This window comes from Thermobia domestica, chromosome 14, assembly GCF_964235325.1.
Source record: "Thermobia domestica chromosome 14, izTheDome1.hap1.1, whole genome shotgun sequence".
In the NCBI taxonomy this organism is placed as follows: domain Eukaryota; kingdom Metazoa; phylum Arthropoda; class Insecta; order Zygentoma; family Lepismatidae; genus Thermobia; species Thermobia domestica.
In genome coordinates, this window is record NC_137467.1 from 75563050 (window position 1) to 75584536 (window position 21487).

The window sequence follows — 21487 nt, forward strand, 5'->3', positions numbered from 1 at the left end:
TCTTACTACTACATAATAATATTCAATGCAGTGTATGTTTTTTCAACAGGACGCATATAACACGCATTATTAACTGTTTACATTTGTTTTCTGCAGGTGGAGGCTTGGCCGTGGGTACTGTTACGCTGTTAGGTATGTCTGTCTGATTTGATGTTTGCTGTGAACTAAAAGTAGTACAGTTCCATAAGGAATAATTTATGAACCCAGATTGTTTTATAAAGATACTATTTATTCACTTTAGTAGGCTGTTACTCAATAACACAGAAATTCTTCAAATCTGAAAACACCATTTAAGACAAGAAAAAACATGGTATAAACATGAGTTCAAACTATGTATATCCTTGTTTTAAAATTATTGCACTCTGAAAGAATTCAAAAGAAAATGTGTAACCTAAATAATTTGACTACTGCTAAAATTAGTTCTCTAAAGCAATACGTGCTTATTACTAAACTACTAGTATTAAAGTTCTTAGCTGCAAAGATTTTCCTTACCATAGTTTTTATATGATACGAAAAGGGCTAACTGCCTGCCGGAGAAGATTGGCTGAGGTCTTTCGTTCAATATAACAAAATATGTTAAAAAGTTAAAATTTTCCACTCATGACATGTACACGGAGCCATAATGATTGTCAAGTTCTCCAGATAATTGAAAATATTTTATGTTTGAAAGATGCTGCAATTAGTTCTTGCATTTTTTTAAATAGTAAATCTTTTAAATTCATAAACCCATTGATAATAAGCTGAACGAAAGTGATTCATTGGAAAAAGATGACGAACGCCCAGCTCCATGATCGTTTCGCCATGTTAACTGGTTACTTCTTTGGAATCAGAATACTAGCTGGTATGTGGAAAAGCTTGTGCCTTGCTTCCAACCATACCTAGTTTCTAAACGTTGGAACAATTCTGTTGTGACTAGTGATGTGAGGTGGAAAAGTTTTTTGTATTTTTCCGGAAAATTTTCCGTTCGACTTGGCAAGTAAAAATTTCCATAGTGCTTCTCTGTCTTTATCTTTCTTTCTCTTTCTCTCTCTCTCTCTCTCTCTCTCTCTCTCTGTGTGGAGGGGGGGGTGTAAAGTCCAGGGAACATAAATCGAGTTCGTAGAGTACAAATATCCAGGGTTGGCTGGTTTAAACCAAACAAACAAAAAAAAAAAAAAAAAAAAGAAAGAAAAAAAAGAAAAAAGAAAGAAAGAAAAATGCTTTAATTCATGTGAACTTCATGGTGACATTTCCACATATCAAATCATCTACATTAGTTTCATCTCCTTTTCACCTTTTAATCAAGGTGTCCCGTTTTTAATTCTCGGTCGAACCACAACCCTCCTTTCAAGTATAAACCAAGTAGCGGTTCGAGTGTCATTTTAAGCGAAAGTATTCTCCTTAATAACCTCGGTATTTCATAAGGAGATTAAGCCTAAATATGAAACGAAACCAAACTATATTTCTGCTTGCCTGAATGCCTGTTGTTTTATGAAGAAACCAAGGTTGCTTAAATATATTGATAGAAATTGGCAAAATTTATCGACTGCCTACGTACATAACTTCCAACATTAGCTTGGGTTGAACTTCGTTTTAATTTTATTGAATGATATCTACATACTAAATTTGTAATTTAATACCTCAGCTTTAGCGTACCGATTACGATACGCAAATGTTAAAATTTTACATGCAAATGTAATGAAACAGGATTTTCCCAGTGGCTAAAGCGGGAGATTCCCGATTTATATATAATTCTGTATAATGTTTTTACTTGTGTATTTTTTTTTTTCCTTCTGAAATAACTCTTGACAATTGTATTAACAAGTAGGCCTACGTAAAGATAAGTACAACGTATTTTTATCAGGAGTCCTTCGTGAGTAAATGGGCAAACTCATCATATTTGTGGCCAATTAGTCCCGGCGTGTCCAAATAGACATTTTCTCTTGGATGTAAGCCGAGAAGCGGTTTGGATTCCGCTTTAAGCTTATGTGACCCTTCCAACATAACCCTATTGTTGCATAATAACACCAAGGCGAAACAGACTTATTTCTGTCCATATGTAATATAAATACATAGAACAAATTATTTAAACAAAAAACCTGATTTAAACAAAAAAAAAGGTTTAAACCAAATATACCATTTTTTATTTATTTATTTTTTTCAATAACCATGGCTTTTGCCAATCCTGCAAATATCTCATCCCATTGTTTAAAATGTAACACGAAAGCGAAAAGAAACCTTTGTGAATTTATCAGTTATTTCAAAAACAGAAAATTCCACTATTTCTTCACATATACGCCAGCCTATGTAATGAAATAACTACATAAAACATAAAAATTCCAGTTCCTTATGTAGATTATTTTCGAAACAAACAATAAGAATAAATGCTTTGATTTTATTATGTTTAAAGCTATGAGAAAACATCATCTTACGCGTATTAAATTAAAGAAATGTGATTTTGTGAGATCAGAGGTGAATTCTGAGGGAAGAATACATTGAAGTTTTTGAAACATTTTTGCAGGAATGAAGAATCGTTAGATTTTCGCTTCATGAAACCTTATTCAGACAATAATTTTACGGCTTATTACAAACACATTTTACATCTTGTTTTTATGAATCCGGAAAATTTACATCACTGGCTGTGACTGATTTCAAGTTATTCTGGTGCCTTGGTATCAATATTATGAAAGAATAATAATAAGTATATGGATTTAAAAGGAAATGCTTAGCCCGAAATCTTGCTGCTTTACAAATTAATCATATAATTTATCGATTAGTTAATTTTGATTTGGAGTTTAGAGTCCTATACAGCTGCATGACTATACGAGATTTGGGCATACAGCTTAGTGTGGGTTCCGAAGCACATGAGAAACACTGGTAGTCACCGTGTAACTTGGAGGATCGTCGCGCAGAGCTTCTATCTCCAAAACGTGTATGCTACAAGAGCGAAGTTCTCACATAATTTAAAAAAATAACAGAAATAAGTAATAATAACATACAAAGTTATCTAGTTTTCTGCATATATATATTCCACTTGACAAAACCGTTCCTTTATTTAGTGACATCATCTACCGGGCACTCCTCTTCAGCCTGAACTTTGAAATATTCGTAAAGCACAAAAATAAATTGTGTTCTGTATTATTCAGATCTGGCTGTTTGTAATCGATTGTTCAAAGTGTAATACTAAATTAACTATTTCAAAACATCCCTTTGTTATAGCGTGAACGAAGCCCGCTCGAAGAATTACCTCAGTGGCTGAGAGAAATAATGTGATATATGGAACTCTGTATTTGTGTCTATTTGCCAATAATATGCAATAGAAGATTCAAATAGTCTTATAATCTGTCTTGTGCAATTGTAATTTTATGGTAATACCGTTATAAAATTACGATTTTTTACAAGTTTTACTGTAATATTACAAGGGTTGTACTTTTTATGAAGTCTGTTCACGATATTCGAAAACTAATCCTTGTCAAAGGAGTAACCAAGAATCGTAGCATTCACTACCAATTGTTTCCTTCATTGACACACACTTGGTATACGCATATAATTCTCCGTAATTCTACACGAAATCTGTATCGTACTGTAAAATGCACGTAACTTAAAAGTTTATGCTGGAGTTAAAAGACCTTTTCCTTCGGTAAGAAACAGTTTCGTTGTATCAAAAGTTTTAAAGCCATTGATTTTGGGTTCACCTAGTGAGCTCCTACTGACAACTTGTCGTCGGTTTTTAAATTTGAAAAATATCTGACTGACGGGAGATAACGAAATGTTAAAATTGTGAACTATTTTTGACTGACTTTGTGTTTGATTACTTTGAACTCCATGTACATAAACTTGTTTTAGTCAAGGAACTTACCTTAATAATTCCTCGTGCTATTACTTTGCAAATTCAGTGTGTCAACTATAAGAAAATGGAGTGAAGAATTGAAAAGAATAAACTGAAAATTTACTGCTACAAAGGTTTTAATAATAAATAACTTGCAACATTAAAACTACAACAATATTTTGTCAACCTGACCCCCACAAATTCAGTTATGACTTTTATAATTTTTTAAAGCTTGTATGGTAGTTTCTTCGTAGTTTCTTTTCAGATCTTTATATCCATTTTTTAAATATCAATTTATCGTGACCAAGGCGGACAGGTACAGTCGAAATTTAGAATTTCAAAGTACTAATGCGAATGTTAGTCTTGTATGCAAAACCATCAAATGGCGGTTCGTAATGCTATATTTATCCTTCATATACCTAGAGCTTCTTCGTGACTAAGCGGTTAGCGTACGCGCCTTTGGTGTGCGAGACCCGGGTTCGATTCCCGGCGGGAGTTCATGTGGTTTGCATTCCACGTTAATCAGTAGGTCCCGTCTCATATAGCCTCGCTGCTGAAAGGGACGTTAAACTCAAAATCAGCTCCTTCATATACCTATATGTGGCATGAGAATTAAGATTCTAAGTTATTGTAAATAAATATTTGCGCTAGATGTTCTACGGTACGAGAATTTTTATTTACAGTTTGTAGATATGCGTCTCATCGTATCAATTTGTAATTAATTAAACACTTGGGAAAATTTCTCCAGGAGAGTGCTTACCATCACATCGAAGACTGAAGATTAAGGAGGAGGTAAAAAATTACTAAATTTGTGAATTAAGTGGTTATGATAAACACACACTAATAACGTTGTTACAGGAGGTAAGACATGATGTCACCAACAGAACGCTAACAAAAGAAAATTCGATTACGAGCAATAAGATAGTTTAAAGGTTAAGCCTTGCAACTGTCCCGGAATTTTTTGATCATCTAAAGGCTGTCGGTTATTCTTGATCATCTGAAGACTGTCTCGGTTATTTTTGATCATCTGAGCAGTGATAACCAGTTAATAACGCATCATTAACTGAGCACATTAGAAATCTTAAATATCCACACGGGGTTAATTCTGGTTTATCTAGACATGTATTTGAAAGCATACAATAAATAAAATATAGGTTTTCCATAACACAAAACACCAACAGAAAGGAAAGGGTGAAAAGGTTTTTACATGTTAATACGTTTTACAGCTATTTTAATTGTGTTTTATCATGCTATATATATTTGTACTTAACAATGCTTTCTATTACAGAGGAAGATACATATGGATCATACGCGAAACTATTGACCAAATATTTTCTGGCAGAAGGAGTGATGTGTTCCCATTCTCTCTTTGTAGCAAGTTTGGATCTGAATCCAAAGACAATAGTAAGTGTCTCCAAGTAAGATAAATACACCACTTACCATCCGTCTATTCAAAGTCTAATACAATGTTTCAAGTTCTTTGAAGTTCATTATCTGATATATTAAGTAATATAAAGTTTTAATTTAAAAAAAGACTGCCCACTCAGCTCTTTGTAAAAGAGCATATTATCGTAGTCGTAGACAAACATTTTAATACTCTAACTTCAATAAAATTTCATAAGAGGGTATAACTACAGGTAAAATCATCCTTAGCTTAAGTGTAAAAATTCCTTGAAAGGTTGAAACCTCGTACATAATTACTCATAGGGCACATCCAACGGCTCTGCCATTATCTTCGTCTTATTATATTGCGTGGACTCAATGTCCTTACTAGCTAAATCAGTCACTTTCAGTTGGCCAGTGTATGACGTAAGAACACACGTTTATGACCGGAGGAAAAGGGGAGAGAGAGAGCACAGAGCAAAGAAGAGACGGGGACGAGGTAGGCGATGGAAGAGACGGGTGTTGGCGGTATACACTTAGTCGAGGATCCACGAGTAGTATGCCTACAAAACCATGGAATACCCTGTAATGACTCACCACTGTACCACTCTACGCCTGGCTACCTGCCTTCTCCTTCCCCTCTTTGTATAGTTTACTGGGAAGGGGAACTGCAACCTATGACATAACAGTGCATCCAGTTACAAATGACTGACCTAAGTAATTGGCACGCCTCCTACATTTCACGAAAACATCTAAAATTGGGATTCAGTTGTTCCGGTATAAATTTAAAAGCGCATACTTAGTTCGTACTAAAAAATGTCTCTACTGCCCCTTCAATATTAGTAGTTGACTTATATATTTTATAAAGCGAGATTTGTTTATAACGATTTCAAAGCCCACAGGATGAACGTTCCTTTTACGATCCTCAAATATCTCTTAATTCTTCTTGAAATATTGTATTCCTATCCTTGATATTCAATAAGATCCGTACAGTAATTTTATAATTCATGCCGACCCCGTGATACCGTTTCTCATGAGATCAGGGAAGTCAATCTGTCCTGGGTCTGCTGTGATGAAGGATGAGTGACTGTTCATACTCACTAGATGTCGTTCGCATTACGGAGTCAACTGAACGTCGTGAAGACATTTGGAAGCTACTTTAAGAAAGAAGTAGCAAACTCCTGTCTACAAAGCTAGTATGAACAGTGAGGGGAGCCATTATGCTGATCACACATCACTCCAAGCATGAGTGCTATGAGTCGGCTATAGGTCATGGCTCCCTAAGGGCTGCGGCAGGAATTTTAGTTTTAATTTTATAATTTGTAAGGTATTTTAAGTATTCTTTCCCGGTTTTATTGTTTCATTTAAATCATATCTATTCAATATATTCTTTGGTCTCTAGTTCGATCTCAGCTCGCGCCAAGTGGGCTTTGTGGTGGACAAACACCGTGTTCGTGGATTTTCTCGGAGTTCTCCCGCTTCCTTCCACTTCATTCATTTCATTCGTTTCTCATCATCACTGTCTCCTTTAGGCTAGGTTGGTATAACCATGGGACGTAAAACTCAAAGATTTCGTTTCATTTTCAATATATTCTTTAGGCAATATATATCAAATGGTTTAAAATTCGGCATCTCAGTCAACATCTGTCCCAGAGTGGAAGTATTACTACTACGTGGGGATCGTGTCGCTTCAAATCGAGGACTGTTCGGATTCTACTTTTAGTAATGGATCTATTGATAGAGTACATTGGATACTTCTATCAATCAATTTTCCTCTGTCATTTTTCAAGGTAATATATGGGATAACTATTCCATTTTCCGATTTCAGAAGAGCAGTTTATTTCTTTTTTTTTTTGTCTCATTTCTTTTTTAGACCACAACGTGATAGCTCTACGGTGGGGAAAATTCAACAAGCACAGCTCCCACTGGTGAGAGCTCAAGTAAGATACAGGTATGATCAGGTTGCCTAATCGTAGATCGATTAACGATTAAAAAAGATACATAATAGTTGTGGTTTAAATGGAATAGCGAAGCTGGGAAAGGTCATTGAGGACTATCTTACAGCTATAAAGATTACTTTACGAAGAAATGGTCAATAACGAGGTTTCCTAAGTTTCTTGTTCGTGCGAATGGATTTTTATAGGTATCACTAAAGAAAACAATTCTGCCAGAATTAAGAGATGTTCGAGAATAATAAAACACAAATAAATGATCCTCTTCATCATTAAAAAAAATAAAGTTACAAGTAAACCCAATAATAATAATAATGAAAGGACTGTGAAGGTTAAAAAAAATGGTAGTAATCTTCTATTGTCGTAACCATAATACTGCAAATTATAGACGCGTTAAAATATCAAATAGTACTTTCGACAAAGGTAATACTATCAGATATCTAGGGTCAACATTAACAGACCAAAATCGTAACCATGAAGAAATTAAATGTTGATTGAAGTCAGGGAATACGTGTTATTATTCAGTCCAAAATCATTTGTCTTCGCGAATTCTGTCGAAGAGTATAAAGCTTAAAATATATTAAGATAATCATGCCTGTTGTCCTGGTTGATTGCGAAACGTAGTCGCTTACTTTGAGGAAAGAAACAGACTGAAATTATTTGACAATAAAATCCTGACTATTCGCACCCAAGAGTGACGGCAATAAGAATAGCGGAAAGTTCATAACGAGGAACTGCATAATGCATGCCATTTATCTTACATTGTTAGGGTCATCAAGTCGAGGAGGCTCAGGTTAGCAGGTCATATAGTTAGAATGGAAGCAAGTAGAAACGTTTTCAAAATTTTAACTGGAAACCCAACTGAAAAAAGACCCATTAGAAGATGTAGGTGCAAATGGGAGGACAATGTTAAGATGGGTCTCGCAAAAATAGGAATACAAAATAGAAAAAACTAGATCCAGTTGTCTAAGGAAAGAAGTCAATGAAGAGCTTTTGTGAATGCGTCATTCAACCTCCAGGATCCATAGGTCATAAAGTTAGTTTTAGTTAGTTAGATAGCTATCCTGGACAAGAACTGGATTCTGATCATAATGTTTTCGCGACGATGCCAATGATTTAATTATTGGCAACTCTTTGATATCAAGCAATATGGCAAAACGAAGATAATGGTAGAGCTGTCAGATTGTTCTATATACTATTATGACATTCCAAGATGTTTTTACTTTTACCCTTTCGTTTGCGATAATGAGTGCTTGAAGAACTTTTTAAAATACATGTAGCAGATTTTAAACAAATGGATAGTGAGTTCTGTAGACTTAAACTGATTAAATATAAAGATTTTATCCATGCACACTATTCAAGTTAGTATGTTGCATCATTCTACGTACAGGATAGATGAAATTATAAAGAATTGTTAGACTCTTCAACTTAAATAATAATAATAATAATTATTATTATTATTATTCAAGTAATGAGTACATCATTATTATTATTTCTTATTTTTTTAACACAGTTATATAATGTTAGAAGTAGAAAAAGATTATATTGAAAAAAATATACAATGTTAAAGATTCTTTTTGTGTGCAACTATGTATAAATAATGACTTTTTCCCCCTTCTTTATTTGCGTTGTTTTATTTTATTTTCTTGATATATTTTGCCCATTTTTCTTTTTGGGCATCATCAGAGAAACAAAATTTCTTGGAATAAAACATGAGTTTATACTCCGCTTGCGTCCTGATTTTCTTAAATTTCCGTCACAGATATGTACATCTTTATATTGGGCCTAAATTGTGTATAGAGCCTCCTAAGCGGTTAGCGTATGCGCCTTTGGCGTGGAAGACCCGGGTTTGATTGCCGGTGGAAGCTCATGTGGTACGGATTCCACGTTAAGCTGTAGGTCCACGTCTCATGTAGCCTCGCTACTGAAAGGGACGCTAAACTGAAAATCAAATCAAAGCAAATTGTGTATAATATAAATTTGTTGTTAAAACCATAATAAATATTACTAAGCCACCGCTACAAAAAAAAAAAATGTACAATATTGTTCTAGTATAACCCCTCAAGTGTGAAATTTTTGGAGACAATCCGCTTTTGGAAAAGTTTATTTTTTTAAAAAATTTGTTCGAATAAAGACATAAAAGTAGAATTTTTGTTATTCTATCCATTGTAAAAACACTTCTACTAAATTCCATAATCAAATTGTGATCTCGAAGTACAGATGGTGATCAGAAAAATGGAAACACCTGTAGTTGGCAACACGTCAGATGTATGGGTTGGCAGTGGTGTCGTGGCGCCCGCAGCGCCGGACCACTGGTGGTGGTGTGTTAGGTCGGTCTCCATACTACGTCAGGCGCAGTGGAACAGCAGTGTCCAGTGGCTGCAGCAGACGGAGGTAGTGTAAAATGAGAGACCTCTCAGATTTTCAAAGAGGGCAAATTGTTGGTGCGCGGTTATGGGGAGTGAGTGTGACGGAAGTGGCTATTATGTTAGGTGTGTCGCGTGGGATAGTGTCGAAGGTGATGACGGCCTACACAGCACACGGGAAAACCACATCGGGGAAGCGGAACAGTGGGCGGAAGAAAATCATGAGTGACAGATCACGCCGGGTATTAAAGCGCATTGTCACGCAGTACCGTCGTCCCACTGCGGAGCAAGTGAGGGAGGAACTCAATTAGCACCTCCCCCACCCTGTTTCGACAATCACAGTCCGCCGCGAATTACATGACATGAACTTACGGGGTCGTGTTGTACGGGCCAAACCGCTCATCAGGGACCATAACGCTTTCGCACGCCGCAAATGTTGCCGCGACCATGCAACTTGGACCGTTGAGGATACGTGTGATATGGTCGGATGAGTCATCCTTCACCCTATTCCCAACCACGGGCCGTGTTTATGTGTGGAGAACGCCCAAAGAAGCTTATGATCTGCAGTGTCTCCGCCCAACTGTGAAACATGGCGGCGGCTCGGTGATGCTGTGGTTTTCATTGGGTCCTGTGGTCACACTTAGCGGACGAATCACTGCCAACGATTATGTCGCAATTTTAGGAGTCCACTTGCATCCTATGGTCCGGATGTTGTTCCCGGACAATGACGCCATATTCCAGGATGATAATGCACCCATTCACACAGCTGGCTTTGTTGCAGCGTGATTTGAGGAACATCGGGATGAAGTTCAACACCTCCCCTGGCCCGCCCAATCCCCAGATCTCAACTTAATTGAACATCTGTGGTCCGTCTTGGAAATACGACTCCGGCAACGATTTCCACCATCATCCTCTCTCACAGAACTGGCCTATGCGCTGCACGAGGAATGGTGTAAAATTCCACTTGCTGCTATTCACGACCTCTATGTCTCCATCCCACGTCGCATCAAGGCTGTTCTGAAGGCGAAAGGTGGCCCGACACCATATTAATCTGGTAAGTTGCAATTTCATTCAGGTGTTTCCATTTTTCTGATCACCATCTGTATATTTACTATACCCACAGTCAAATCCAGTAGAATCAAATTCAATGGGTATATATTCGCCAACCGCACTACTATTCTTATTGCAGACGACGTATATCTACACCATTCACACGGCGTTAATATCTGTTTAATTCCAGTGCTTCCAGGTACCAAAATTTTAATTTGTAAAGCGTATTACATACAGTCAATAAACTTGTTGATAAATAATTCTTGTTACATACGAACATAAATGTCTCTTGAAAAAGTTTATGGTCGTGTCTAACGTGCTTTACACATCAAGGTATTTTGGAAGCTGGCAACATTTGAATTAACAAATATTAAAATAAACACATTGTCCATAAAACTGGAAGTTTAGTAGTAGTAGTAGTAGTAGTAGTAGTAGTAGTAGTAGTAGTAGTAGTAGTAGTAGTAGTAGTAGTAGTAATAGTAGTAGTAGTAGTAGTAGTAGTAGTAGTAGTAGTAGTAGTAGTAGTAGTAGTAGTAGTAGTAGTAGTAGTAGGGAGCGCGGTGGCTCAGTGGTAGAGCGTTCACCTCTGGTGCTTGGGGTCCCGGGTTCGATCCCAGCCCCGCCAAGTGAACTTTGTGGTGGACAAACACCGTGCTCGTGGGTTTTCTCGGGGTTCTCCCGTTTCCTCCCACTTTTTTCATTCCACCATTTCACTCATCTCTCATAATCACCGTCTCCTTTAGCCTAACCGGCATAACCGTGGGACGTAAAACTCAAAGATTTCATTTTCATTTTAGTAGTAGTAGTAATTATTATTGTTATTATTATTATTATTATTATTATTTTCATTCTTCGATTTTTCTTTACAGAAGCTAAGGCTCAATATAAAGGAAAAATGTTTTTACTTCTAGGGGGAAAAAAGGAATGGAAACTCAAGTTTTATCCCAAGTAATTTCGTTCGTTCGATGATGCCCACGACAAAATAGGCGGGTGAAAAATGTTAGGAAAAAGATATAAATCTTTGCAACGAGACAAGTAAAAAAAAAAAAAAAATGTCAATTATGCGATAAATATATTTTAATATATATAATAAGGTATCTAATATTAACTTTATCATATACACCACCTTTGGCGTTCATTGAATCAATACGAGAATTTAATTAAATCCTGTATGTTAATTTTGTTGTTCGTAATATGTTAATAGTGTTACTCTTGGAACTATAGTACTATATACATTTTGAATATTCTGTTTCAGATTGAAGAATTGCCTGGTTTCGTTCCAACTGAAGCTTCCTTAGATTTGGATATTAGAGCTAGTCCTGAGAAAATGACAATTGCTTGGCGCTACGAAAATTTAGCACCCATTCAATCGTCTTGTGACTCTACCACGTTTGGCCATCATTATGATCTCACAACCAAAATGGATGAGAACAAAGTGAAAAATACAGATATTACGTATTGGAATGGGTTAGAAATGTGTAAGAAACTTGAAGGTAATACACGACAAAGAATTAAAAAAATTATAAGAATACTAGTTCATCCTAGTACGGTAGTTCCTACAGTATTATTTTCGCTTCTACTTGTTATACAGGTAAAGCTCGAAAAATTTTCTTCTAACGTAAGAACCACTTCTGAAAATAAGGTGCCCCAATAATTCAAATACAATTTCATACATAAACCTACATGTTACTCTTAAATTATAGTCACTTGTATAAAAAGTGCAGTTGAGGCAGTAATGTCCTATTCTTTAATTCCATCATCGCTTTATCTGATTCCGACTTAATACTAGAACACCAGTTTTTCTTTTTTCATCGACGTTCATTTGTCGAGATTGCTTCCAATCCTTTATTTGAAGCTGCGCGTTTAGTGATTAATTTGTAAGCAACAAAAATTTGCTAACAAAAGCAAGAACATAGACACACGTAGCATAGTATAAAGCAATATAATAGACAATACTATTAATTCAACATAGTTAAATATACTTGAGCTTCAAGACTGGAAATGTTGAACTTTATAATTTGTATTTAATCCATCTAAGAACACAAAAATCAGAACTAGTGAGAAGTAAAAACTGGAAATAGTACTGTAAAAAAAAAAAAAAAAAAAAAAAAAAAAAAGTTAGCATCAGATTTGTATTTTCAGTCGCCTTGGAGACCTAGCGTCTAGGACTTTTCGAGTTCTACATACAGGTATTGAGTCTAGGCATATTTTAATGTGGTCAGCTGCCAAACCAATTTCGCCATTTCGGAATGTGACAACTGACATTCTTCCGGAAAAATGACGTATAAGTATGTATAACATTTTATTCTGAAATAAAATTCATTGAATCAATGTGTATATATATCATATATCAGTGGAGAAAACAGTTTCATTGCTCTCTCGCATCTTTTTTCAAAGTCATCTACTGCACTTCTATATTGGTAACATGTAGGCGAGTTCCTTCCTTTCCAATGGGTTCCTTTTCTTGCGAGAAATAAATAAGTTTAATCCTCGCTTCAAACATTTGCAAACGTAATCTCATGAAAAGTACGGTATAAGGTAGAGAGATGTTTCACTTGCTTGAAGATCGAGTTGTATTTTTTGTCCTGTATGCAATATATGTTTTGTATTTGTCTTATTAAAGGAGCCGACTACTAAAAATGATACGAAAGCTAACAATTTTTCTTTTGCCCGTTTTTTGTAAGTGAAAAGAGATAATGAACTGTAACCACAATAATAGATAATGTTATTCTACATCTGAAAATATAAATGGGAAAAATTTTCAGTGTTGCCATCCTTAGAAATTACAGTATGACCAGAATATGAATTACCCAAATATCTAGGTTAAGGGAGCGACTAGAAAATTGAACTTAACGGTAATTGATAACTTATCATGTTGTCTTACCTCCTAGTTAACTAGCTCTTAAATAATATTTGTATTTATTAAAATTACACTTTCTGTCTGTTAAAATAAATACAAATATTATTTTAAAAGTAGTTAACAAGGAGCCACGATAACATGATAAGTCATCAGTTATCGTTGAGCTCATTTTTCTAGCCGCTCCTTTAACCTAGATTTTTGAGTAATTCATATTCTAGTCACACTGTAATTTCTGTAGATGGCAACACTGAAAATTTCCGAATTTGCGATCCTTCGCGTCTTTACTCATATATCTTTCTAATTGTGAAAATTATAAAAATATGTGTAGTACATATTATACATAACAATATTGTCATATCTATTTACATGTTAACAATAAAATCAGTATTTTCTAATTGTGAGTATTTTGATATGATTTTTCTTCTGATCCATTTTGAAGATTAATCGTAATAGTATTTTATTATATTCACGGTGTTTTTCTTTTGCTAGGATCGAATGATTCGATGTACTTCCATCTGTTGAATGTAATTCAAAGGAAAATAGAGGAAGGGAAATTTGCAGTATCTGCTGAATGTGAAAGGAGAAATCTGCTTCGCATTGCTATTCATGCTGCTGGCTCACCTTTATGGGGCGACGTAAACAGCAAAGAATGCTCTGAACTGACAACATTTTTATATTGTTTAAGAGCCTTAATGAGATCTGCATATGCTGTTTGTTTTATAACTGTCCCGTCTCATTTATTTACGGTAAGTTATTGATCACTACCAGATATTGCAATCCAATTCAAAATTGAGGGGAGAAGTGATTTGATTAACTTTCACTTAACAGCGCCAACGTCTTTATATGTGGTTTCAAGGAGCCTGATAGTAAAGTTAGATCATAGGGATATAAAATGGTAAAATCAGCATTGGTTATATTTAGGATGACCATAATTTTTGAGACAAAAACTGGATAGTAGGTTGGAAAAAACGGGACAGGACGAAGCCAAACCACCAATTAGCAAACAAAGCCACGTTAAGCAGAATATAGATGCCGATGTCCACGTGTTTCCTGAATGCGTTTTTCATTTTCCCTAAATAAATCATTACAGATGATTTATGTAATACCTAACAAAACGACTCTATGGTTGTACAAATTATTTGCATGCGTGTGAACATAAGTTATGACGTTTAAACAATAGTTTAGTATTGATCAGTATCAAGTAAGAACAAAGTGAACATTTTTGCTGAAACGACTGGACGAACGGAAAACTGTACATATGCTGGACTAAAAGTTTTGTATAGACATAATATTAACACGCTTAAGAATTTCACCATCACTCTACTCACAGATAGAATAAAAGTTTTGTATTCCGTCTGTTTTGTCGGGGGGAAGGGGACTGTGACTGGTAGGTTTGTTAATTGGGCAACATATCATAATTTAAGTTTTATTTAAATGCTCATTATAAACCATTAAATATGTTAATTCATTGATTTTCGTACTTGGAGAGACCGAGGATGAGAGCTGGAACGGTTCTCGAAATAATTTCGCTGAGATAAAGACGTTGATGTTGTAAGATTAGTCATATCATTTAGTTCAGAAAAATGTGTCAGACTGTTTCTATATTTCATTTTCATGAGGAGTTAAGCAAGTTTATTAACTCATTTAGCTTTAAGTAAAACTTCAAAGTCGCCCTTAATTGACTTTTTCAAAATTGAGATTGATTTTTCAGTTGTATTTATGAAAATAGCTAGCACTGTTCTTCGTATATTAATTAAATTTTCTCTACTGTAGATTTTCAGTGACAGTCAATCCCAAGGAACACCGTGACCGAATAAGAACTGAAAATGAAAAGAAATTTTAGTTTAACGTCCGACGTTTACACCCTTTAAGCTAATTTTAGACGGATGATTAATGCAAGTGAATGATTGTGAAATTATTTGTTCGTGCTCTCTCACAGGAAATCAAATTTGGGACCACATGCAGCAAAGGCACTTATGCTAGCCACTAGACCATCTGGAAGGTCTAATAAGAACTGAACGTATTATGTTACTTTAGTTCAGAAAGATCAGTAAAATCGTATTTCGAATTAAAAGATAATAAATACAAGATATTGTAAGGAAATGTAAATATTTTTGAAGAATTATAAAATTAGTTTCTATATTTATAAATAGAACTCCTTTATGTGTTTATTCACAAATGTAAATAACCAACAAAAAATAGTTCTCACCACTCCGTTGAACTTTTTACAGATTAAACTTCGCGCATGATAGGCAGTAAAAGTCAAAGTTTACCGAACGGCTTTGCCACTTATATCTTAAGGATGATATATAAGTCAGCATGTCGGCTTCCTTTCACCTTTCATTTTTCTTGAGTGAAGTTTGCCACCTCGTTCTTTCAGGTAGCTCTCCAGTTCTCGTTTTAATGATGGGTGGACGCCTTACTGTCAGTATCATCTAGTTTTCCTTAACAGTCATCCAGCCAAATATTTTCAGATCCAGCGCGTCTAAGGCGTTGGGATCTCTTTGACAGATAATACACATAATGAAAGGGTATTCCAGGTTACTTGTTCTTCTGAGAAAATATGCATATGTGATATTTAAGAAAGTATTCTATATAAATATAACAACATAAGATTAGAGATTCCAAAAGTGAAAATTGTCGAATCTGAATTGTCAAAGCATTTAAACGAGAATATCCTTGACATTAATATTGTGAAAATTGTGCATAAGACAGATAATCATTTAGAATGGCAAATGCGTGAAACTGGGAGAATTGAAGCATCTAAACTATACTAGAATCTGGACTGTGGCCAATTGCAGGAAAGCAGAGACATAAAATTGTTTATTGTGCAAGTTGTTGAGTAAAACGAAAAACTACAATCACACCGCCAATTGAAGATGGCGACACTTAAACATTTTTTTTTCTTTCTTCAGAAGACAAATTATAAATTGTTTAAGTTTCTATGAATGATCTGTCGTTCCATTGTCATTCTAACGTACTAATCATCCTACTTACGAATTTTGCAACGAATTTTAATCCTTTAACAAACAATCCTTTAACAATTCCGACAGAGTTCGAAAATCAAGAAAGAGTTGAAAAGATTGATTAGAAAGTGACTGCATATACTTTATGGGTTATTTCTTTTATTTATTTATTTATTTATTTATTTGTTCATTCAGTTGTTTATTTCCATTTGTTTTGTTCAAGATGGTAACATTTTCTTATGCTTTAACCATACCAAAGTGATTGATATTTTGTAATAATGAGAATAATTGATCAGAAGTATATATTTATTCTTTATTTATCTTTGCAGGAGGCAGTATTGATACAAAGATGCCAGCATCTTTCCGACATTGCAATCAGATTGGAGTCATTTGTAGGGTCTGATAAGGAGACAAATCCCGTGTTTAAAGATTATCACGGACTTTTCCACATAAATAAGCTGCCAGCTCTAAATACTTTGGCTCATTATGTTCCCGATAGTTTCGATCTGGCTTTTAAGTTAAGAAGAAAGAGATTTCTCATCGAGGTAGCGTATTATTTCTTGTAGGGGAAATTATTAGTTTTTTTTATTTATTTATTTATTTATTTATTTACAGTCTTTACTAATTGTAAGATTAATAATTTTGATTTAGTTAATGTAAATCATTACATTTCCATGTTCTAGTCTCTTGAAACGTTGAACCATGGTGTAAAGGTTACATAGAACTATCTGTTTCTTCATTCGTAGTAAGGTTGTTGGTAAGTATGTTAATCGCTTCCCAGGTTCAATTCCCTTGAGACAAGTATTCTTTCATATTGGCTAATCGTCTTAAGGAAATGACAGCAAAAACTAATTAGGTTGTGCACATTAGAAGTTTTTTTTTTTTTTTTTTTTTTTTTTTTTTTTTTTTTTTTTTTTTTTAAATCAGCAACCGGCATGCTACTTAACCCCTTCCCTATTAGGCGTAATATTACACTCTTGGTCACTATAACCTATTCTGTGTTAGACGTAATATTACGCTCGCGAATATCTGTTATTAAATTTACCTGTTTTGAACGAAATAATAGTCACGATTTCCAGTGTCGAAAAAGAAGAAATTTGGTATTTGATTTGATTTGAGTTTAGCATCCCTTTCAGCAGCAAGGCTATATGAGACGTGGACCTACATGTTAACGTGAGATCCAGACTTTATGAGCTCCCATCGGGAATTGAACTCAAGTTTTCTACGCTAAAGAAATTTAATATTGTCAAACTGGATTGAGAAATATTTTTCACCTCGTAACTGTTCTAGATATTGCAATGAAACTTAGCACACGCATTATGTATATGCCATAATATTTTTCAAGATAGAATATAATCGGATAGCTGTAGCCGGCGCAAAGCTGCAGAAGGTACAGCATTTTACCAAAGGGATTTTTTTGGGAGAAAATTTCCCGAATTATCCCCAATTTTACTTTTCTCATACTTCATGTACAATAAGTGTGATATAATTAGGAAGCCTGTTTCATTTTGAAGAGAAATACGTACTAACCATGATAGTCGAATAAATTGGGCTGAAGCAGTAGCTACCTAAAAATATGACTACGCAAACTAAGAAAAAATACACAGAACCGGAATGGATTTTGCCAAAAAATTATACAGGGTTAATCATAATAAGTCAGTTCACTGACATCGTAATATGTGGGAACTTTCAAGTTTAGCTTGATTTTAAGTCCGTTTTTTCTTAACAGATTTCATCCCAACCGTAGGAATTTCATAAAAGAAAGAAGAAAAATGACATGAACGAAATGTTTCAGAAAGAAATGACCATAAACCAATTTCCTTGACATCTCAGTATACGGAAACATCCAAGTTGAAATTGATTTTTTCCCTTCCTTATCCTTAATCGATTTCAATTCCAAGTAATATAAATGACTACGCGACAGACATATACACAACTCAAATACATCGTGCACCTATGTATCGAACAATAGAAGCTCGCTTCGGATAAGAAATAGTTAGCTTTGATTTTTAGAGTCAGAAATATTTGTGTTGGAACGTGATATGCTAAATATATCAGACAATTAAACATACTTGGTAGATTCCCTGTGGGCTGTAACGCGATGGAATTTAGTTTAGTGTAAGTATTCTTTGTATAGAAAACTCTAGGCTTTATGATATCTGTTAAGTACCATGATACAATTATGTTAGAAAAGAACATACACCTTCCTTTTGAAATTTCTATTCCTACCCGTAGGCAGCATATTGTGATAAATACGCTTTTCGAGAAGAAACTCCCAAGGACAAAGTTTATATTCGCATGATTGCTGGAACTCCGCTTACAAATAAGAGTAGAGTAGAAGTTGTAAATAAAGGTTTGGTTATGACTTTGATATACGTTAGTATCCAGCATCAAGATACGAGAAACGGTGTCTATTATTAACATAACTCTAAATCATTCTTGGCAGAGTACGGAACAGGACTACTAAGGTGTCCCGGCTATGATATACGAGCAGAGGCCAGAAGGTTCTTATCCTTATTATGATAGAAATGGGCTTGGGACTGTAGCCGTTGAAAGACGACAATCTTTTGGAATATCCTGTTGACTTGTGCGCTGTGAGATGTATTTGAATTATCTCTTCCAGTGTTTTTCTGTGTTATAAAATGGACATGCCTTACCATACATAGCTGCCATCTGTTCATCTATCGTTTTGTGCCGATTTTCGTTGAAGATGGAGAGACCTAAGCGCGGCTCGGTATTTGATTTTGACTAACATTCTGCCACCGCCCAGTTTTCTGACTATAACATTAATTCACCAGGACCTGGAGCCAAATTAGCGCACATATTTGTGAGATGTCAATATGTTATTGTGCAAATTTTTACATTGCACGTCTCTATCATGTTGAGAATAAGAATATATATATATATATCAAGATGTCGGGCAAACATCGAGTGCTGATACTTAAGGCTAGGGTCATTTTTCTTCAATTCCTTAATCCAATTGGAGGAAGGAAGCATATGATAGTTATGATTATGATAATTACATTCAAATAGTCTAGCAAATGAGAAATTTACGTATATTGTTAGAAATTCATTTAAGAACATCGTCTTATTCGAACGAAATTCCCAGCACAGATTTTTTTGTCAGTAGAAGGCATACTGATCGTGGTGTCTGTAGGATGCATTGTGCTAGTAATTTGAAAGTCGTCCAACGACATGATGAGTGTAGTTGTGTGAATCCATTGCCTGTTGAGAAGTGTCTAGTGTACATTACAAGGACAAATATAGCGAATGAATATGTACAATAAGCGACTTCGAGCTTGGTTGTGTAGTCGTTCCGCAGAATTGCCGATCGCATGGATCATGACGTGTCAGTGGCCCATCTGCAGTGTGCACAATGGGAAGATGAGGGTTTTCTCAGCAGACTGTCGCCGTAATCCATCTGGAATCGCTTGAATAGAGGGAACGTTCGGAGCGTCCTAACTGACAGAACTGCGATTGTCAGTGCTGTAAAAGACACCCGCCACATGAATATTAATCAAACGCTTATGGGATGCAAATAAAAGTTCTTACGTTCCTCTCGCAACGATTATCCCTACCATGTGTTTCTCGTCAGGAATGTCTTCGGTGATGTTGGAAGAAACTATAGTAAGGAGACAAATGGAAGGTGGTGGTATTCAGCCATGAGATCGTCTCTGCCTCTGACACAGTAACGACCTTGTGGTTGCCTGTACAAATGAGCGATAAAAGCCGATGTAGGTTGACAATTACCACAGGAAACCCAGTGTAGTATTTGTATTCGACATCTCCTTAGTTGCTTGGACTCTGGACCTAAACCCTATCGAGCAAATATAGTACGTTCAAGGACGGCGCCTCATTCCCAGCCGGGCTTCGGCAGTGATTATCAAAACTACAGTGAGCATGGAGAATATTATACCCTTGGCAGACATTCAGCATTTGTACGACCAGCTGTTTTACGAACAGCTTCTTGTATGTTCACACGTGATGGTTACACATGCTATTAAATCAAAAAAAAAAAAAAATTAAATGAAATCTTTGAGTTTTACGTCCCACAGTTATGCCGGTTAGGCTAAAGGAGACGGTGATGATGAGTAATGAATGAAATGGTGGAATGAAGAAAGTGGGAGGAAACGGGAGAACCCCGAGAAAACTCACGCACACGGTGTTTGTCCATCACAAAGTTCACTTGGCGGAGGCTGGGATCGAACCCGGGACCCCTAGCACCAGAGGTGAGCGCTCTACCACTGAGCCACCGCGGCCCCGCTATTAAATCAAGTACTTTCTTTTTGAACACCCTGTATAACATTCGAAATGTTCCACGGACACCATGTTGGGATCACAACTACTTACAATAGTCATTCTCTTACCAACTTTGGGCCGGATACCTGAATTCCTACTGAGTAGTCTTAAAGTCGTTTGCACCAGTATAGTATGAGAATGTTCGTAAAACATTAGTATGATGTTGATCTGAAACTTTTTCGTATTCTATTTCTTTATTCTTTTAATCATTATGGTAAAATTTATATTTTGGTACTAATCATGTAATATATATATGATTTATTTTCCCAGAAACTTCACCTGCCGCCAGAGTTATCAGAAACGACACAGAGGGAACAAGATGACATCGTAACGAAGAAACCAGTTCTTGGCTGTGGAATCACATCTGGGGGAAGCAAACTTGATTTCTAAGGAGTTAAAAGTTATTTTTACATTATTGTTTATTGATAATAACCGTCCTTGAAACTGTTTATAATCCATGTTGTAAAAATGTACATAACTTTTTCTAATGATTAAAATGCATTTTCTCATTTGAATGAATTTTTAATTAGTTTACCAAAAGTTCAGTGTTTCGAATAATGTTAGTAGACACGAAACCCATTAAATTGAATTTAAATCAAGAGTGCAAATAAGACTTCGTAGTCTCCCAAGCAGGCTGTGTGCAAAAAAAAAAAAAAAATAATCTTATCACGTACTGGTGCATCACTTGTAGCCATTGCAGCTTCTCTTCAACAAGAACAGGACACGTATTCAAGTCAAACAATACTCAACCGAAATCTTAGAACGCTGTAGGCAAGTTACAGCTCATCTAAAATAATGCTTAG

At 35.4% G+C, this 21487-nt stretch overlaps 1 protein-coding gene across 1 annotated transcript in view; it reads left to right on the forward strand.

Moving 5' to 3' along the window:
* The window catches only part of Elp4 (Elongator complex protein 4), a 36327-nt gene extending 15128 nt beyond the window's left edge, over positions 1-21199 (forward strand). Inside the window, exons 2-7 of the mRNA XM_081738345.1 lie at positions 97-132; positions 5097-5212; positions 11815-12052; positions 13909-14165; positions 16715-16930; positions 20955-21199. Of these exons, the coding sequence (XP_081594471.1) occupies positions 97-132; positions 5097-5212; positions 11815-12052; positions 13909-14165; positions 16715-16930; positions 20955-21074 (983 nt within the window). The 3' untranslated portion in view covers positions 21075-21199. The remainder of the gene's footprint in view (positions 1-96; positions 133-5096; positions 5213-11814; positions 12053-13908; positions 14166-16714; positions 16931-20954) is intronic.
* Positions 21200-21487: the final 288 nt, after the last annotated feature.